The sequence below is a fragment of the Cantharellus anzutake genome, assembly GCF_015039405.1.
Source record: "Cantharellus anzutake strain C23 chromosome Unknown EI90scaffold_157, whole genome shotgun sequence".
Lineage (NCBI taxonomy): Eukaryota > Fungi > Basidiomycota > Agaricomycetes > Cantharellales > Hydnaceae > Cantharellus > Cantharellus anzutake.
The window spans coordinates 70675-86468 of NW_024067107.1; the positions used below are offsets into that span (position 1 = coordinate 70675).

At 48.4% G+C, this 15794-nt stretch overlaps 3 protein-coding genes across 3 annotated transcripts; 1 reads left to right on the plus strand and 2 right to left on the minus strand.

Annotated features, from left to right (window-relative positions):
• Nucleotides 1–337: 337 nt before the first annotated feature.
• Nucleotides 338–954, minus strand: EI90DRAFT_3022468 (uncharacterized protein; the record flags this gene model as incomplete). The annotated part of the gene is made up of 4 exons (XM_039057775.1): nt 338–362; nt 532–552; nt 594–781; nt 868–954. 4 exons carry the CDS (start codon nt 952–954, stop codon nt 338–340), a joined length of 321 nt encoding a protein of 106 aa, XP_038908486.1.
• A 250-nt stretch (nt 955–1204) lies between these two features.
• Nucleotides 1205–2031, plus strand: EI90DRAFT_3136285 (uncharacterized protein; the record flags this gene model as incomplete). Its single annotated transcript, XM_039064783.1, has 3 exons — nt 1205–1303; nt 1445–1636; nt 1699–2031. The coding sequence occupies 3 exons, from the start codon at nt 1205–1207 to the stop codon at nt 2029–2031; spliced, it is 624 nt and encodes a 207-aa protein (XP_038908487.1).
• A 9181-nt stretch (nt 2032–11212) lies between these two features.
• EI90DRAFT_3022469 (uncharacterized protein) lies at nt 11213–12876 on the minus strand (the record flags this gene model as incomplete). Its single annotated transcript, XM_039057776.1, has 3 exons — nt 11213–11703; nt 11754–12386; nt 12546–12876. 3 exons carry the CDS (start codon nt 12874–12876, stop codon nt 11213–11215), a joined length of 1455 nt encoding a protein of 484 aa, XP_038908488.1.
• Nucleotides 12877–15794: the final 2918 nt, after the last annotated feature.

Here is a 15794-nt window from a genome sequence, read left to right on the forward strand (position 1 = left end):
TAGACCCATTACATTTGTTGGGCATCCGCCTGGCTAGGCCAATCTTGGCCTAGTCTCCTAAAGGCCTCGCCTTGTGAATCCTGCACAGTAAATCAACCGTAGGAACCTAGCCTATGCCTGATCTCCTGGGCATGATTGTCCAGACCTTCAGGTCTGTGCATGTAGACAGCATCACCGTCCATCTGGGTCCCATATTCCACAGTTGTCTCACTAGGGGTGCAAGGAGCAAAGATAGTTCTTTGCTTTTTCTTGACCTCACCCTGTTTATTAATTACCAGGGCAGGCCCATGTCAGGGTTCACATGTTGATTTGCGATAAAGAAGTCCCAAAAACCTAGTCATTGATACAGCTGAGGTTCTACCCTTCAGCAAACATAGAGTTTATATACATCCATGATGACATAAGCAGACACAAACAAGAGAGAGATAACTGGAAGCTAAGTCAGCTAATGGTAGACAACGAAACAAGATAGGAACAAAGGGATGTCCGGATATGGGGGCAGCAGTGACATGTGGGAATGTGATGACATACAATATGATAGGGGATATGTGGCTACATACTATATCGAATAGGGGTATCAGGGGACCACTTACATATTGTCCCCTGACAGCCCAGAACTGTGATGTGGGCTCTGGGTCAATAGTTGGTCACGATCAGTCTCCCATTTGTCTGTGGAACTTGCCACAATGATGGGCGCTTCAGGTGCAGGAGGAGACTGTGGAAATGGCTGTGTCCTTCTGAGGACAACAGGGCCCTTAGGGCCCCAATCAACACCCTTTCCCTTCAGATAAGAAGGGATTCTCTTCGGTGATGAAGTCAAAGAACTCCCAGGCTCAGTGTCAGGGCACAGCCCTCAACCCCACACACCCTCAGATGCCCCTTCCTCCCTCCTAACCACCCTTCCCCCATTTTCCCCCATTTTTCCTCCACTGTTCTGCAATGGTACAGGTACATGAACCCATGGGAATGTTCTGGGCAAGCAGCTCACCCAGAATCTTCCCATGGTACCTAATATGGAAACTTGGGAAAGACCTGACAACTGCACAGTTCTCAGGCTCCTTTTGTAGTGGCCTCACAGGGGGTTGAGAAGGTTACCCTTCTTCTCAACTTATTCCCTGTGAAGCCCAGGGCAAGTCCCCTCAGCAACTTTGAGGAACTAGTGGCTGGAGAAGACTCTCCAGCACCACTCCTGGACCTCCTCACCATGTCCCCCTTGGACAAGGGATGGACCCTGGCACTCAGGTTCATCAGTGTGAGGGATGAATGTTGTCATCCTCACACTTGGTTGCCCTGGCACTGGGAGGTAAGTCATCATCTTGATGTAGTCCTCATCAATAGAGACTTTGTCCTCCAGCGAATTTTGTTGCTGGGTGGGTTCTCAGTCCTGTACCCTGACTGGTACAGGTGGAGGTGCACTAGTAGCCTCAAACTGAGGTGTGATTAGAGGGGTTTGGCCTTCAGCCAATCCAGTGCTTGGGTGATAAACCCAAGCTCACAAGTCCTCTATGGCCTCATCATGGTGGACCACTCAGTCCCCCAGACAATCCAGCCATTGATCGATGCTTCTCAGCATCATCATCAACTCACTATGCCTCTGGTTGCCATCAATGTCGATGACTTTAGCAAACTGATCAGTGTCATATCCATACATACCCGATCCCAAACCGACTCCCAGACCCTCATCTTCATCACCTCCAGAGTCCTACCCTATCTCTGTCCACTCTGACATCTACCTTTGGACCAAACATCACTCCTCACACCACACTCCTCCTCTCACTCCCCATCCATCCCTCTCCTACCCTACCTCCATCCTCTCTGATATTCACCTTCAGACCTGACCTCATTCCTCCTCTCACCTCCCCTTCTCGTTCCTCCCCTCACTCCTCTCCTTCCATCACTCTTCCGTCAAACCTCCACCAAGTTACGACCTTCCACCGCAGTCCCGTACCTTGTACTCGGACACTTCCCATACCTTCGCTCCAAGACTCCATCATGTTCCCAACCTCAGACTTTGACTCCACCTCGGCTTAAGTCCATTGCATTGGTAACCTTTGGTAACCTCATTCTATGTAAACACCATTGCCAACATTCCTTGGACTTCCAACCCTGCCTCCACAACCTCTGTAAGCTCTGCAACCTCTGAGCTCCACGGATCATACTCAGCACTTTTGCCGCTTGTAATGTATCTCTCGCACTTTCCCCTCATCCCTATTTGGACTACTGCTTCCTCCCATTTTAGCCAGTTAGTCATCATCCCCACTTCACCTCATCCTCCTGCCCCTCTGGGCTCTGCCCTCCCTATCTCCTTTCGGATGTACCACAGAGTCAACCCATGACCTTCAGTACTGCTCTGCTTCTGTCACCCCTTCATCTCTGTTTGGACACCTTTGTTCCGATTCGGATCCTCTTTGATTTCCTCATGCCATTGTCTCTCTACTATATACAGGCGCTTGTACATACTCGTTTTGGACCTTCAGTCTAAAATCAACCAGAAATGCCCCCTAGAGACTTCCTGCTCACTGCTTCTGAAACTAAGGACCAAATGGACAAACAGCAATGGCACAGTCCACCCTCACCCAGTTCTAACAATCAGGGCCATCACCAGGCCCTGGCACTCCACCCAATTTGAGAGGATCAGGGGAACCAGACATGTTGACAAATGGATCATGTTCTGCTGACACATCAGGTGGGTCCTCCTCAGGTGGAGGCATGATCACAGCAGATGCAATTGTGACCTGGCACATCCAGGTCTCCTTGGGGACCAGGAGATGCATCAGGGTCGTCTGTCTCTCCTGGATCAGGAGGGATATCAGGCATGTTGATGCTGGGAATCCCAGTGTTGTCTGTATTCTGCACTTTGTTATGTGCAGTCACCCTCATCCTCTTTGCAGAGGGCAAACCTGATGCTTTCTTTACCATTATGGCAATGAAGGAAGTTGGGGCTTTGATTAGATCAGCATGCTTCACAACGTCAATCTAGGAAGGAGTGGTTTTATTTTAAATTTGAAAGCTCACCAAGCATAAAAAAGTGTAAGCAGGTTATAAGTTGTTGAGTTCACAAGTTCACTTGCAAAAGTCAATGGTTGCCTCACTTCCTCAGTCCATTAGATGTACACTGTATTATCAACAGGGGGGGTAAAAGGCTAAGGAAGCCTTTACCCCCTCATATGTAGGTTATATACAATGTGGTAAATACATGTGATGAATGCAGCTTGGGACCACATGGTAAAAATGAAGGGTTCAGGAAGAAGTGTCATGTCAGGTACAAACCCAATGCAATAAATAAAGAATGGCCACAAGTATGTGGCCTATCTCCCTTACAAGGAGACTGACAGGGCAAGATAGGTGGTGGGGAAGTGGGAGAGTGGTGACAGACAGGCACCTTTGTCAGGGCCATGACAGAACAGGAAGTCAACTTCTAGAGGCTTCAAACTCCAAATAAAATTCATAAACACATGCTATCAATGCAAACAACTTAGTAAATCAACAAACAATATCTACAGTGGAAGACTATGCAAGAAAGTGAGTGGGAACCAGGGAAAATGGACAAAAAATCACAAAAACACAAAGCTATGATGGACCATGATGGGAAAAATAAGGAAAAATATACCAATAAAGTGGAGAACTCTAAGACATTCTTTTGTTCAATTTTTAACCTTTACATGAAACTCTTTTGTTCTAAGTTTGAACCATTCCATTCATTTATCATTTCAAATCACATTTCTACTAAATAGCACTGGATAAAAATAGGATAAATCAGCTGAAAGTTACAGTGCAGTTGTACATGTAGTAACATGCAGTCTGAATTCAGAATGACCAAGTCATAGCAAACTTAATTGTAAACAAGAAGAATTTGAATTAAAAACTGCAAAAATTGCAGTGCTGTCAGGGCATCAGCCCTGCACCCCTGAGTCACATGATCCAGCAGCACCTTCTGGTACCACTCTACACCACTGTGAATAATACACCATTGTATCACTTATGGCCAGGTGTGCTGAGCGACCCCAACTGACCTCACAAAGCTGAAGCAGCTGGAAAGTGATTTCTATTCATATGTTCTCACCCATTGGGGTCAAAGAGATGCAGTCATGAGAGAGAAGCAAGAGCTTTGGAAGCAAAAGCAGAAAGTGGAGACTTCAACTCATGACCATGCTTGCCAAGCATTTGGCTGGACTGTTAGATAGCTGCTGGTTTGGACAATTCCAGAACAGAATCAGAGACTCATCAAGGAGGGACTGAAGAAATTGCATGTTGCCTGCCCGGACTTACTCCGTGATATCCAAATGAGGTAAACCAGGTGACTGGACAAATGACATAAAATGGACAAGCCTGGTATCGAACCCAGGACCTCTAGCGTGCATCCATACACTACTCGCCCATTATGCCAGGGGGGGGTACCCCTTCCCTGATGGTTTGGGAGATCACTTGATCCCTTCCTCCAACAGGGACCTTGGCCTCAGTGACTCAGGTGGAGCACTGCCATTTCTGTTTGTCCTGTTGGTCCTTAATTTCAGACATAGCTAGAGTGAAGTCTCAAGGGGGGGTATCAAGTTGATTTTAGACTGAGGTACAACAAGTATGTACATAGTCTATACATAAAGGGAGATAGGAGGACAAAGAACAAAGGGGGTCTGGAACAGAACAAAGGTGTCCAAATGGAGACAAGGGAGTTTGGATCAGGAACTGCACCAAGGGTCAAGGGTTAGACTCTATGGTGTGTCTGGAAGGAGGTAGGGGGGGTGAGGGCCAGGAGGACATGAGGAAATGGGGTGGATGACTAACTGGCTAAATGGAAAGAAGCAGTAGTCCAAATAAGGGTGAGGGAGAAGTGTGAAGTATACAGTACAAATGGCAAAAGAGCTAAGGTAGGTCCATGAAGCTCAGAGGTAGTGGAGCTTATGGAGGTGGGGTTGAAAGTCTGAGGAATATTGGCAATGGTTTTTACATGAAATGATGTCACCAATGCAATGGACTTAAGCCAGGGTGTTATGGAAATGGGATTTTCCCATTTTTAGCCTCTTATGGGCTCTATGCAGTACAATATCACGTGATATGTATATAATAATGACTGAACCATCAATTACTACCCAAAAACACTCCTGTCCATGTTATTGTAAACACCATTGTTATGACTTCTGTTACATTAACTGTAACACTCTTTCGATGTCACGGCCCTCTCCTGCATCTGAATGGTATAGAAATGGGCCAATTAGGCCCCATTTTTATAACACAGGGTGGTGTCAAAGTCCGAGGTTGGGGACCAAAATGGAATCTCAGAGTGGAGGTACAATCAGTGTCCAAGGTCAGGGTCCAGAACCATCAGGGGATGACCCCTGGGTCCCCATGACCCCTCTCTCTATGGCCCACAGCCCAACCTGTAACAGCCTAGTCTCAAGGCACAGAGCTACTGTTAGATTGGGCAGATTTGGACAACTCCGGAATGGAATCAGAGACTTAGCGTGGAAGGACCTTGGCCTCAGCAACTCATGCGGAGCGCTGTGCCATTGCTGGTTGTCCTAGGGGTCCCTAATTTCAGATCTAGCAGAGGGGAAGTCTCTTGGGGGGAAATCAAGTCGATTTCAGACTGAGGTTACAAGTTACTATGTACATTGTATATAAGGAGGGGTCTGGAATCAAAAGGAGCAAGGGTACTCCAAAAGGAGATAAAGGGAGCTGGAAAGAGGAACAACACCGAGGGTCAAGGGTTTGACTCAATGGTGTTTCCCAAAGGAGGAGTGAAGGGCCAAGGCCCAAGGAGGAAGGAAGGAGGATGGGTGTGAGGTCTGTGGGGCTCGCTCAGGTCACCAGGCCGTAAGTGTCACAAAGGTGTGGGTATTACGGGGTGATAAGCGATAGGTTCCAACCCGTTGCCTGTCATGTGACACTAATCTACAATGGGACTACATGTAATGGGGGCCCAGGGCTTGTGCCCTGACACTCTCCCCCCTTGCATTGCAGTTGCAATGCATACAAGATAAAAAGAAAAGGAAATTTTAAGCTTAAAAGGAATAATGAATAAGGAATGTGTTTGCCACTTTAAAGTGGGCAACATTGTACATCAAGTTATAAAAAAAAAAAAAAAAAGGAAAAGGAGTGAACGTCTTTAAAGTGGGCAGTGTTATACATAGGGATAAGTATATATGAAGTCCTTAAAATATCGGGTTTCCCAATGGGAAATTCTCCAAAGATGTTTTGCATCTTCAGCCTGTGTTTTCTCCTCAAATTGATAATTTAGGTCTGTAAAATATTGTTTACAGTGCTTTGCATACTGTTTTGTGTGTGAGTTCTTGCATTTTCGCAAGAGTGGAGTGGTTTCCACTTTACCAGAGAAATTTGTGCTCTGGATTTTTCGTTTGTTCATCTGGCTGTTTAGCTGGATGGTTTTCCGTGGTTAGAGCCACCTTGCCAAATGCAGAGCTTGACAGAGCTCCTGATTTGGGAGCAAAAGATTGTTCGACTTCATGGCCAGCATGAGTCCCCAGAACTTTGTTCCGGTGCTGTTTGGAGGCTGTTGCCTCTTGCCACAGCTCCCATGCTGTGTTCCCCAGTTTGGACTGAGATCTATCTTATCTCAGTTGAACAGTTCCCTGTTGCATTGGATGCCTCCCACCAAGGTTACTTGCCCATAGGGTGTCAAAGTACTTGACAGCCCACCACCTCTAGCAGTGGTCCCAGCCTGGGGTTTGCTATTGGCTGCCTACTGCCTTCCTTCCTCCCCTCAACCTGGGTCTGTGCTCTTGTTGGAGCACCACTCTGCAGTCCGGACAGGGTCACCTACCCACAGGGTAGCGAGAATTGTGGTATCCCATCCCAGTCATGTTAGTCCCTGTCTGGGTTACACTTTCTGAGACCCAATATCACATCTCCTCCCCCTAACCTGGGAGGCCCGGACTTGGCAGTGGGATTCTGCCCATGCACAAGTGAGCTCAGGCTCACATTCAAGTTCCTCGATTTCTGGAAATTGGTTTCTCTTCATTTTGGAGAGAGGTAATCCTTCGCACTTCTATGCGAATCTTGTACTCCTGCCTCTGGGTGGCACGGTTCTCATAGGCATTTCTTGGCACCTCTGAGTAATCAGGTCGTCTCTATTTGGATGGCCTGAGTGAGGAGCTTGTCTCGCTCTCTCGTTTCCCTTTCATGAGGGATTCTGTCTCATCCAACTCCTTTCGGAGTTGGCTTGTGTTGTCCACTATCACCGGGGGTGATAGCTTGCTCTCAGCTTGGGTTGGGCCAAGAATTTGTTGGCTTTGGCCATCTCGAAAAGCATGTGGACACTTCCCTGTAGGGTGTCATGGTACTTGGCAGCCCACTGCCTCTGGTAGTGGTCCCCTTTTGGGGGTCTGTCATTGGCTGCCTACCGTCTTCCCATCTCCCCTCGACATGGGTTTGCCCTCCTGAGGGCAGGCCCTTATGCAACCCGGACAGGGTCACCTGCCCACAGGGTGGTGGGATAGTCGGTGCCCCGCCCCTTGGTGCGCTAGTCCCCATATGGGGTCGTGCCTCATGAGGCCCGGAACCGTATCCCCTCCCCCTGACCTGGGAGGCCCCCATCATAATGGGTTTGGCAGCGAGGTCTGCCAGTGTGCGTGCCTCTTCAAGCTCGCATTTTAACAACTCGATCTCCCTCTTCTGGAGGTCAACTGCTCTCTCTGTGTCTTTCAGAGAGGCAAAGATGCCAAAGCATCTCTGCATGCCCTATTGTATTCATGCCTCCAATGGGTGTAATTATCGCAGGCATCATCTGAGACCCTTGAGTTGTCAGACCGTGCCTGTTTGGACAGCCTGGACAAGGAGCCGCTGTCGCTCCCTCATCTCCCTCCTATGAGGGACTTTATCTCTTTCAACTCCTGACAAAGTTGACCTGTTTGGGCAGCTACCGCTGATGCAATAGCTGATTCCCAGCCTATATTTGGCTGGGTTGTCGGATCTGGGCCAAATTGGCTGATCCAGGGAGTGATTTGGCCAGGGAAGTTCCCTGGGGAGTATGCCTGGGGCTGCAGCAGCAATTGCTGCCCCTGGAATGGCACTTGTTGTGCCATCGGTGCAGTTTGTACTGCATATGGTTTTACATGTGAGCCTGGGGTTCATGTGGCCTAGGCAAGTTGCTCGCCTAGCCCATGTGATGTCTAGCCCATGGTGTGGCTGTCCGGGCAAGTTGCTTGCCCAGAATCTTCCCACGCTCTTGGCTGTGGGTGATCGCCCTTCAGCTTCACTTTTTCCACCTCCGTTTTTGGGGGTGTAGTGATGCCGAAAGTTCCATATCTTCTTAGATCAGGAGATTTTCTGGTTCCCTCACATTTTGTAATGTGAGGTACTTGTCCAGGTGGACGAGGTCATTACGATTTCCTAGGGGTTCCCATGTGGTGTCCTCTAGCTCCCATTTGGCCTTACACCAGAGTTCATCATGAACCCATGCGTGGTTTAAGATTTCGCGAACTACTGCTTCACAATTGGGGTCTTCCCCGTAGTCATAAAATATGTTTACTTCCCTATTTGGGAAGATTTCTTGGCCATTTGGCTCATGGGGTGTGAGCCGAGATACGTGGAATCTTGGGTGGACTCCACATTGTTCAAGTTGTGGTGGCAACTTGAGGACGTAGTTTGATGTCTCTGGAAATGTTTCCAGAATTTCATAAGGCCTTATATACAGGGGCTTTAGTTTGCCTGCCCTCCCTTTGGGTAGGTTCAACTTATCCATGGATAAGTATGCAAGCTCGCCTTTTCTCAAAGGCAGGTCCAGGTGTCTTTTCTTATTCGCCTGGATTGTTTGAGCAGCACAATTGTGTATTATCACGTCGTGTGCTGCCATTAGGTTTTCCTTCACCTTTTGGGCAAAATCATTCACTCCTGGGTAGTCCGAGGGTGGTGCTGTTAGGCACATCTTTGGCATGTGGCCATAGATTAATTCGAACGGGGAAATGTCAGGGCACACACCCTGACTAGCCCGGACCCGGACCCGCATCCGGACCCGCATCCACCTGCTGCACTTCCTGCATGCGCGCACGCTCCGTGCGCCGCATGCGCCGGGCCCGGTCCCTATCCCTTCATGTGACTTCTGGGTATCCCCGGAAGTTTGCTTGATATTGTGGCCACTGTGGGAAGATGAGAAGTTAGCTTCCTTCTCATCTCCTTACCCACAGTAGAGTTGTGCCCTGGACAGGGCTGGTTACACTATAGGCTGTGGACCATAGGGGAGGGTCATGGGGACCCGGGAGTCATCCCCTGACAGGCAAATCCTGTCGATGTGTTTGAGCTCACATTGATTGTGAATTCTGCCATCAACAGCTTTGCTGCCCAGTTGCGTTGATCTGGTCTGACCATCATGTGTAGTATCTGTACTACTTTCTGTCATGAATTTTGAATCTCGATCTGATGCGATCGAGTGTGGTAGTCTGTGAAGTCATGCAACTTCACGAAGAAACATGAATGCTAGTTCTAATGCATTCATGGTTGTTTTAATGGGATCAGGTGGACATTGTTGTGTCTGCCTGTGGACAATTCCTTGGATGGAATCATATCCCAAGTCTGTTGGGTACTCCCCCCTTGTCAGAGACCAGATTCGAGACGAGGGAGTGTCTCCATAGCGGAGGGCTTCGGCCTCAGCAACTTCTGCCAAGAGCGCTGTGCCTAGTGACACGTCTGTGCCCTAACTTACTGACTGGCAATCAGAACCTAAGGGGGGTAACTCTAGTTGATTTTATTACTGGAGTGTAACCTATGTACAAGTGGGATATATATATGGTTACGGCGAAGACGGGTCCACGATTGGCGGAGCCAAACAGAGCGGAGCTAACGGGGTTAAACATTAGCCAACTGAATATTACCAACGAGTCGGGTCGTGGGGTTAGTGGAAAGGCAGGCAATAACCCAGAAATGGAAAGGAGGGATAGGCCCGAAGGTGGGCTCTGCAGGGCAGGCGATTGTATTGCCCAGTGGAGGTGGGGGTGTGCTAGCGGACGTCGGAGCTGTCTGGAAGTCTTTGGGGCTCCATACTTAGGGAGGTGTAGGTAATAAATTGAAATGAGGGGGTGGTGACCATTGAGGGGTACCGAGAGGATTGTGGAATATGGGAGCTCCGAGGTTAGTGAAGGAGGAGCGGAGTTAGACCAGAGGGAATGGAGGGACTGGAAGTCGATGGCCGGGGATGGATATGACACCCCTAGAGTTTCCTCTAGGTTGTTGCTCCCCCCTAGAGCTTCCTCTAGGTTATTTGGTCTCGAGAGTATCTCGGGTTCATAGGCATGATGCCTATGATGACTCCTTACAACTGGTCTTCTAATGCCAGTTTGATCTGTTTGCATTTGTGGTCAGCCAGAGGTCTCAGGCTGGCACCGGAAGCAAACTGAATTCCCCTATCAAGGAATTGTATTAGGGATGTTTTCTCCCCTATTGTTATCCCTCGGATGTTTATCCGAGTTTTTCCCTGCCATTGATAAGTGGGGTTAAACCTGAGACCACACAGTTGCCCTTTCAATTTGACACCATGTTGAATGTCAGGTGACTTAAGCTGAGTTGCTTGGCTTTACCCAAAGTTACTTGGTTGGGGGCATGACAGGAATTTCTGTCACGCACTGTGACACATCTAAGTGTCACGCTCTGCAACACAATTCAATGTCACACACTTGCAACATGAAGAAGATGGAATAGAGAACCAAAGTCTGAGAAACCAATGCTGTAGGGGCATTAGGACTTTGGAAATTAGTACAAAAGTTGTATTGCTCAAAACAGTGCAAATTTATAATTAAAATGGATTTAAAATGAGTATCGCATAGGTTGGGCCGAGTTGTTCAGCTTTATCCCTGTTTGCGAGTTCAAGGAGTTTGATTCCTCGAGCAATTGCCTTCCAGATGGTATTTATCTGGGAGTTCCAGTTCCTCTGAGCTAGGACTGGGTTGTTTCTTTCTTTGGTATTTCTACCAAAGCATCAGTGACTTTCTCATTCACCGTGTTTATGGCCTTCCCAAGGAAAGAGCCAGAGAAGAAGGAAAAAAAAAAAAAACAAGGCAAAAAAAAAAAAAAAAAAAAAGAGGGCCTGGAGCACTTCCAGACACAATGGAGTCTCCTCAGTCTGAGGAGTTAAACTATAGCATATTACTATAGGTCGATGGTCAGGTAGACCTTCAAAAACCTCTCGGTATTAGAGGAAGGCTGCCAATACTTGGCGGCAAGATTGCACGGACTGGGTTGTCTGCACAAGTGGGAGTTATGATCTCTACTTGATCTTATCTGCCAATTCTTGGTCCTCCTTCAGGTACGAGGAGGGCTGATTGGCCTTGTCAGCCAATTGTGCATGATGCAGCCCAGTATTTCTACTGGGGAGAGGGCGGATTGTGGCCACTAGCCAGCCGAGTATAAACTCCACCCAGAGCTCGTCTTCTTCTGGAGACTCTGGGGTGGTTTCTTCCAAAGGGTCCTCCTTCAGTGGGTCTCCCTCTGAGGTTTTTTTCTTGGGGGTGTTGTCTTCTGAGTGACTTTCCTCAGGGGAATCCCTCTTTGGTGTCGTCACCAAAGAGTTGGTAGTTCTTTTTTTGGTCTGGCTTATTGCCAGTTTTAGTGTATTTTTTTCGTCATTGTTTTCAATGATGTCAGATCTTGGGGCCATTATTGTGGTCCCAACACTGATGTCCTCGCCCTTTCTTCTGGGTGAGTAGTGAGGTCCCTTGTTTGGGTCCTCTGGTTCAAAGTCATTGGAGGTGTCCTCCACTTCGAAATCACCAGAGATATTCTCCGGTTCTTCTTCGCTCCAACTTCACCTTCTGTTTTGTAGTCGACTTCCCTGGCAATCCTGTGCCTTGGGTTTCTGTCTCCTACTAACTGGTGCTCAGGGCAGCTCTTTGTCCGCTCTGGTATTCCGCAATTATTGTGTACTTGTACCAGCCTTTGGTCGGTGTTCCCTGACTGCTTCAGGGAGGATTCGCCTTTCCATTTGGGTTTAGGGTCTTGCACATTGGCTCTTGCCTCTGCGTGTTTCTCCTTTCCCGCCTGGTTGGGCTTTTCACAATTTGTGGTCATGGTGGTTTCAGGTCTGGCATAGCATTCTGGCCTGTAGGCTGGAGCTATCCTCAGCCTGTTTTTCATCTCATCCATGCGAGATGTTGTTCTGAACATCTCCTCAAAAGAGGAGAATCCCATTTTGATTGTTTCCTCCTTGCATTCAGGGAGGATGTTTTCCAGATACCTAGCATTAAGCGATGGTTCTGGGTAGGACTGTCCGGGTCCTTTTCCTGCATTGTACTTTACATTGCAGTATTTTTCCATCACCTTCAATGTGGCGGGCTCCTTGATATATGTCCTCATTAGAGTATCGAGAACTTCAAGAAATTTCCCCCCTTTATCTCTAAGGAGGGCTTCTTCATGGAGTTTTAGTCCATGTGAGAGTGCAGGCTCTGCCAATCCACCAATGAGACAATCCAGATGGATTTCATCGTAGTGTGCCCCTCTATATCCTCATGATGTGAGGAATCCTAGCAGTGTGGTGTACCACTGCCAGAAAATTTCTGTATTGTTTTCGCCTGACCACTTCGTGTCAGGGAGTCAAGTAGGACCGTTATTTAACCAGTCCCACTTCACCCTGTCTATGTGTGGGGTGAAAGTTAGAAGTTCAGCCATCTGTGTGGCCTTGTGGTACCATCTTTCGAGGTGCCCGTTATCCTCCAGCAATGTTTTGCTGGAAGTTTTCCTTGTGAAGTTTTCATGAGGGTTTGTTTGGTTCTCTCCAGCATTACTGGAGGGGTTTTGCAGAAGGTTACTTCCACTTATCCTTTGCCTGGGTGAAGTGACCAAGGAGGGCCATTTATCACCTAAGATGGCGCCTGGTGTTGATGGTTGCCCGCTCATTTGTGGGTTCTCCTTACTAGGCTCCTTCTTCTGCCACATTGCACTCCTACAGACTTCGGTGACCTCATCCAAAGTTGGTGACTTCGCTTTTTTTGGCAAAGGTTTTGGGTTCAGCCTTGGCGGCAGTGGCTTCCCCTGAGCCTCTGTGCTCTCTGAGCATCTGCCCTTGACCTTTTCTCCGATTATTTCTCAGGCCTTTAGCCTGAGAAGGAGTTCTTCATCACTTCCTGTCCTCCATTCGGATGGGACCTGGAAAAAGTCCAGAAGTCTCTCAGACAATCGACTTCAGGGAGCTTCCCCATCCTCCTGCACCTGGTCCCTTTTCTGTGTCCACGCTGGGTCCGAGGCCATCTGAGGACAGTCCGGAAGTGAGCTCAACCTGTGAGTCTGTGTCGATCTGGATGACATGGCCTTTATATCCATGTTGGAGTGTGTACACTCGTTCTCAGACAGAGCGCTGAGTGTCTCACAGTGGTTGTGAGATGGTGTCGGTGGTGTGGAAGTTTTTTCCACATTTCCTCCACTCAGGACTGGCTCCCTGCACAAGCAGGGGTCGTCCCATGAGGGTTTTTGATGATTCCCAGTCTTATAGACTGGGGTTTGAACCGGCTCACGCCTAGGCGGCGAGCTGGATGTCTCACTATAGTTGCAAGACAGTAACGACGATGTGGAGGTTTTTTCCACATTTTTTGCAATCAAAGACGGCTCCCTGTGCAAGCAGGAGTTGTTGTTCGATTGTTTTGCACAATTCCCAGTCACATAGACTGGGGAGTGAACCAGCATGCTGCGATTTTGCGGGCTGGACGTCTCACAGTTAATGTGAGACGATGTAGACAATGTGGAAGTTTTTTCCACATTTTTTGCGACCACAAATGGCTCCCTGTGCTGGCAGGAGTTGTTGTTTGATCGATTTGCACAACTACCAGTCACATAGACTGGGGAGTGAACCAGCGTGCTGCTATATCGCAAGCTGGGCGTTTCGTGGCTGACGCGAGACGATTCCGTAGATGTGGACGATTTTTCCACATTTTTTGGAACTCCAAACAGCTCCCTGCACCAGCAGGAATGGTCATTTGGTTGTTCATGACAACTCCCAGTCGCATAGACTGGGGAGTGAACCAGATTGCTGCTATATTGCAATATGGACGTCTTGCGTTTAATGCGAGATGATGCTGGACATGTGAAAGATTTTTCCACATTTTTTGGGATCAAAAACAGCTCCCTGTGCCAGTGGGAGTGATTGTTTGATGGTTTTGTGTAACTCCCAGTCAAATAGACCTTGGGAGTGAACCGGCTTGCTGCAATCTTGCAAGCTGGATGTCATGTGGGTGACTTGAGACGATGTGGACAATTTTTCCACATTGCTTGGGGCCACAAACGGCCCCCTGCGCCAGCAGGAGTTACTGCTGTTTTTGTCAGTGTTTTGCACCAAGTGAGAGGTTCCCTGAGGATAGTGGGGCTCAGGGACTTCTTTTGGCATGTCTGACCCAGCCCTTAAGGCTGTGAGTGTGGCAGCCGCATGCTTATGTGTGCACATGTTTGCCTCCTCACCCAGTGGTGAGAACTCTCTCTTTCTAGGAGAGATTATGTTAGCACATGGGGTTCTAAGGGTGTTGTTCCCTGCATTTACTCCATGTAAGTTTTTGGGATCCTCAGGGTTTGTCCCTGAGGTCCTACCAATATGTGGCAGGTCTTTGTCATCATCCGATGATGCAGTGTTTAGGTTATCTCCCAAATTGGGAGATTGCAGCTTTTTAACAAAGCCACCCTTTGTTCTTGCTGCAGATGCGAGCTTCCCCATTTGGGGGTATGACAGTGCCATGTCAGGTGCCATCCCTGGAACAGATGCAAAAAGGATGTGTAGATTAGTTTTAATCACACCTCATGCACTTAAAAAAGTGTGAGGTCTGTGGGGCTTGCTCAGGTCACCAGGCCGTAAGTGTCACAAAGGTGTGGGTATTACGGGGTGATAAGCAATAGGTTCCAACCTGTTGCCTGTCATGTGACACTAATCTACAATGGGACTACATGTAATGGGGGCCCAGGGCTTGTGCCCTGACAATGGGAGTGGGGAATGGCCAGCTGACTGAATAGAAAGGAAGCAGCAGCCCAAATAGGAATGAGGGAGAGTAGCGGAACTGAATGGAGCAATGCAATAGTTGCAAGGTCCGACATAAGTCCAGAAAGTCTGGACTCGGAAGTTAAACTCCAGAATATTGGCAAAGGTAATTAAATGGAATGAGCTAACCAATACAATGGGTATAAGCGGAGGTGGGGTCAAAGTCCGAGGTCGGAGCTAAGACCGGAGGTTCCGGAGATGGAGATGCGAACAGGATTCCGGAGCAGAGGTCTGGAGTTGGGGGCATAGGTGTTGCGTACTCGTCTGGAAAGGTGTCGAGGTTGGAGTCGGACCCGGAATGTTCCAGAGTTGGACCGAAGGTGGTGTCAGAGCTGGAGGTGGGATAACCTCTTGGGAGTCGGCAAGGAGAAGGTGACAGAAGGGAAGTAGGGCTCCAGAGTCAGTTTCAGAGTTCCAGGAGGCCAGAGCGGAGGTCAGGATTGTATGGATATGACAGCTACTGTGAGTAAGAAAGTGAGAAGATGGTTAACTTCTCACTTTCCCACAGTGGCCACAATATGGTGAAACTTCCAGAGATATCCAGAAGTCACATGAGGAATGGGAACCAGGGCCCAGAGCATGTGGCGTGCAGAGTGTGTGGGGTGGAGCACACATGCAGGTCCAAATGCAGGTCTGGGTCCAGGCTAGTCAGGGTGTGTTCCCTGACAGTTGTCTGAATGCAATATCAATCTGATAGTTAGATATTGTGTTCTGGCCAAGTCACGGACATTATATACATATTTGGGTGGCCAGCCAAGATAAAAGGGTACAAAGTGGCATGCAACATGAGGTTAGAGAGATAATAGGATCCATCCCACCACCAGTGCAGGTAGTTGTA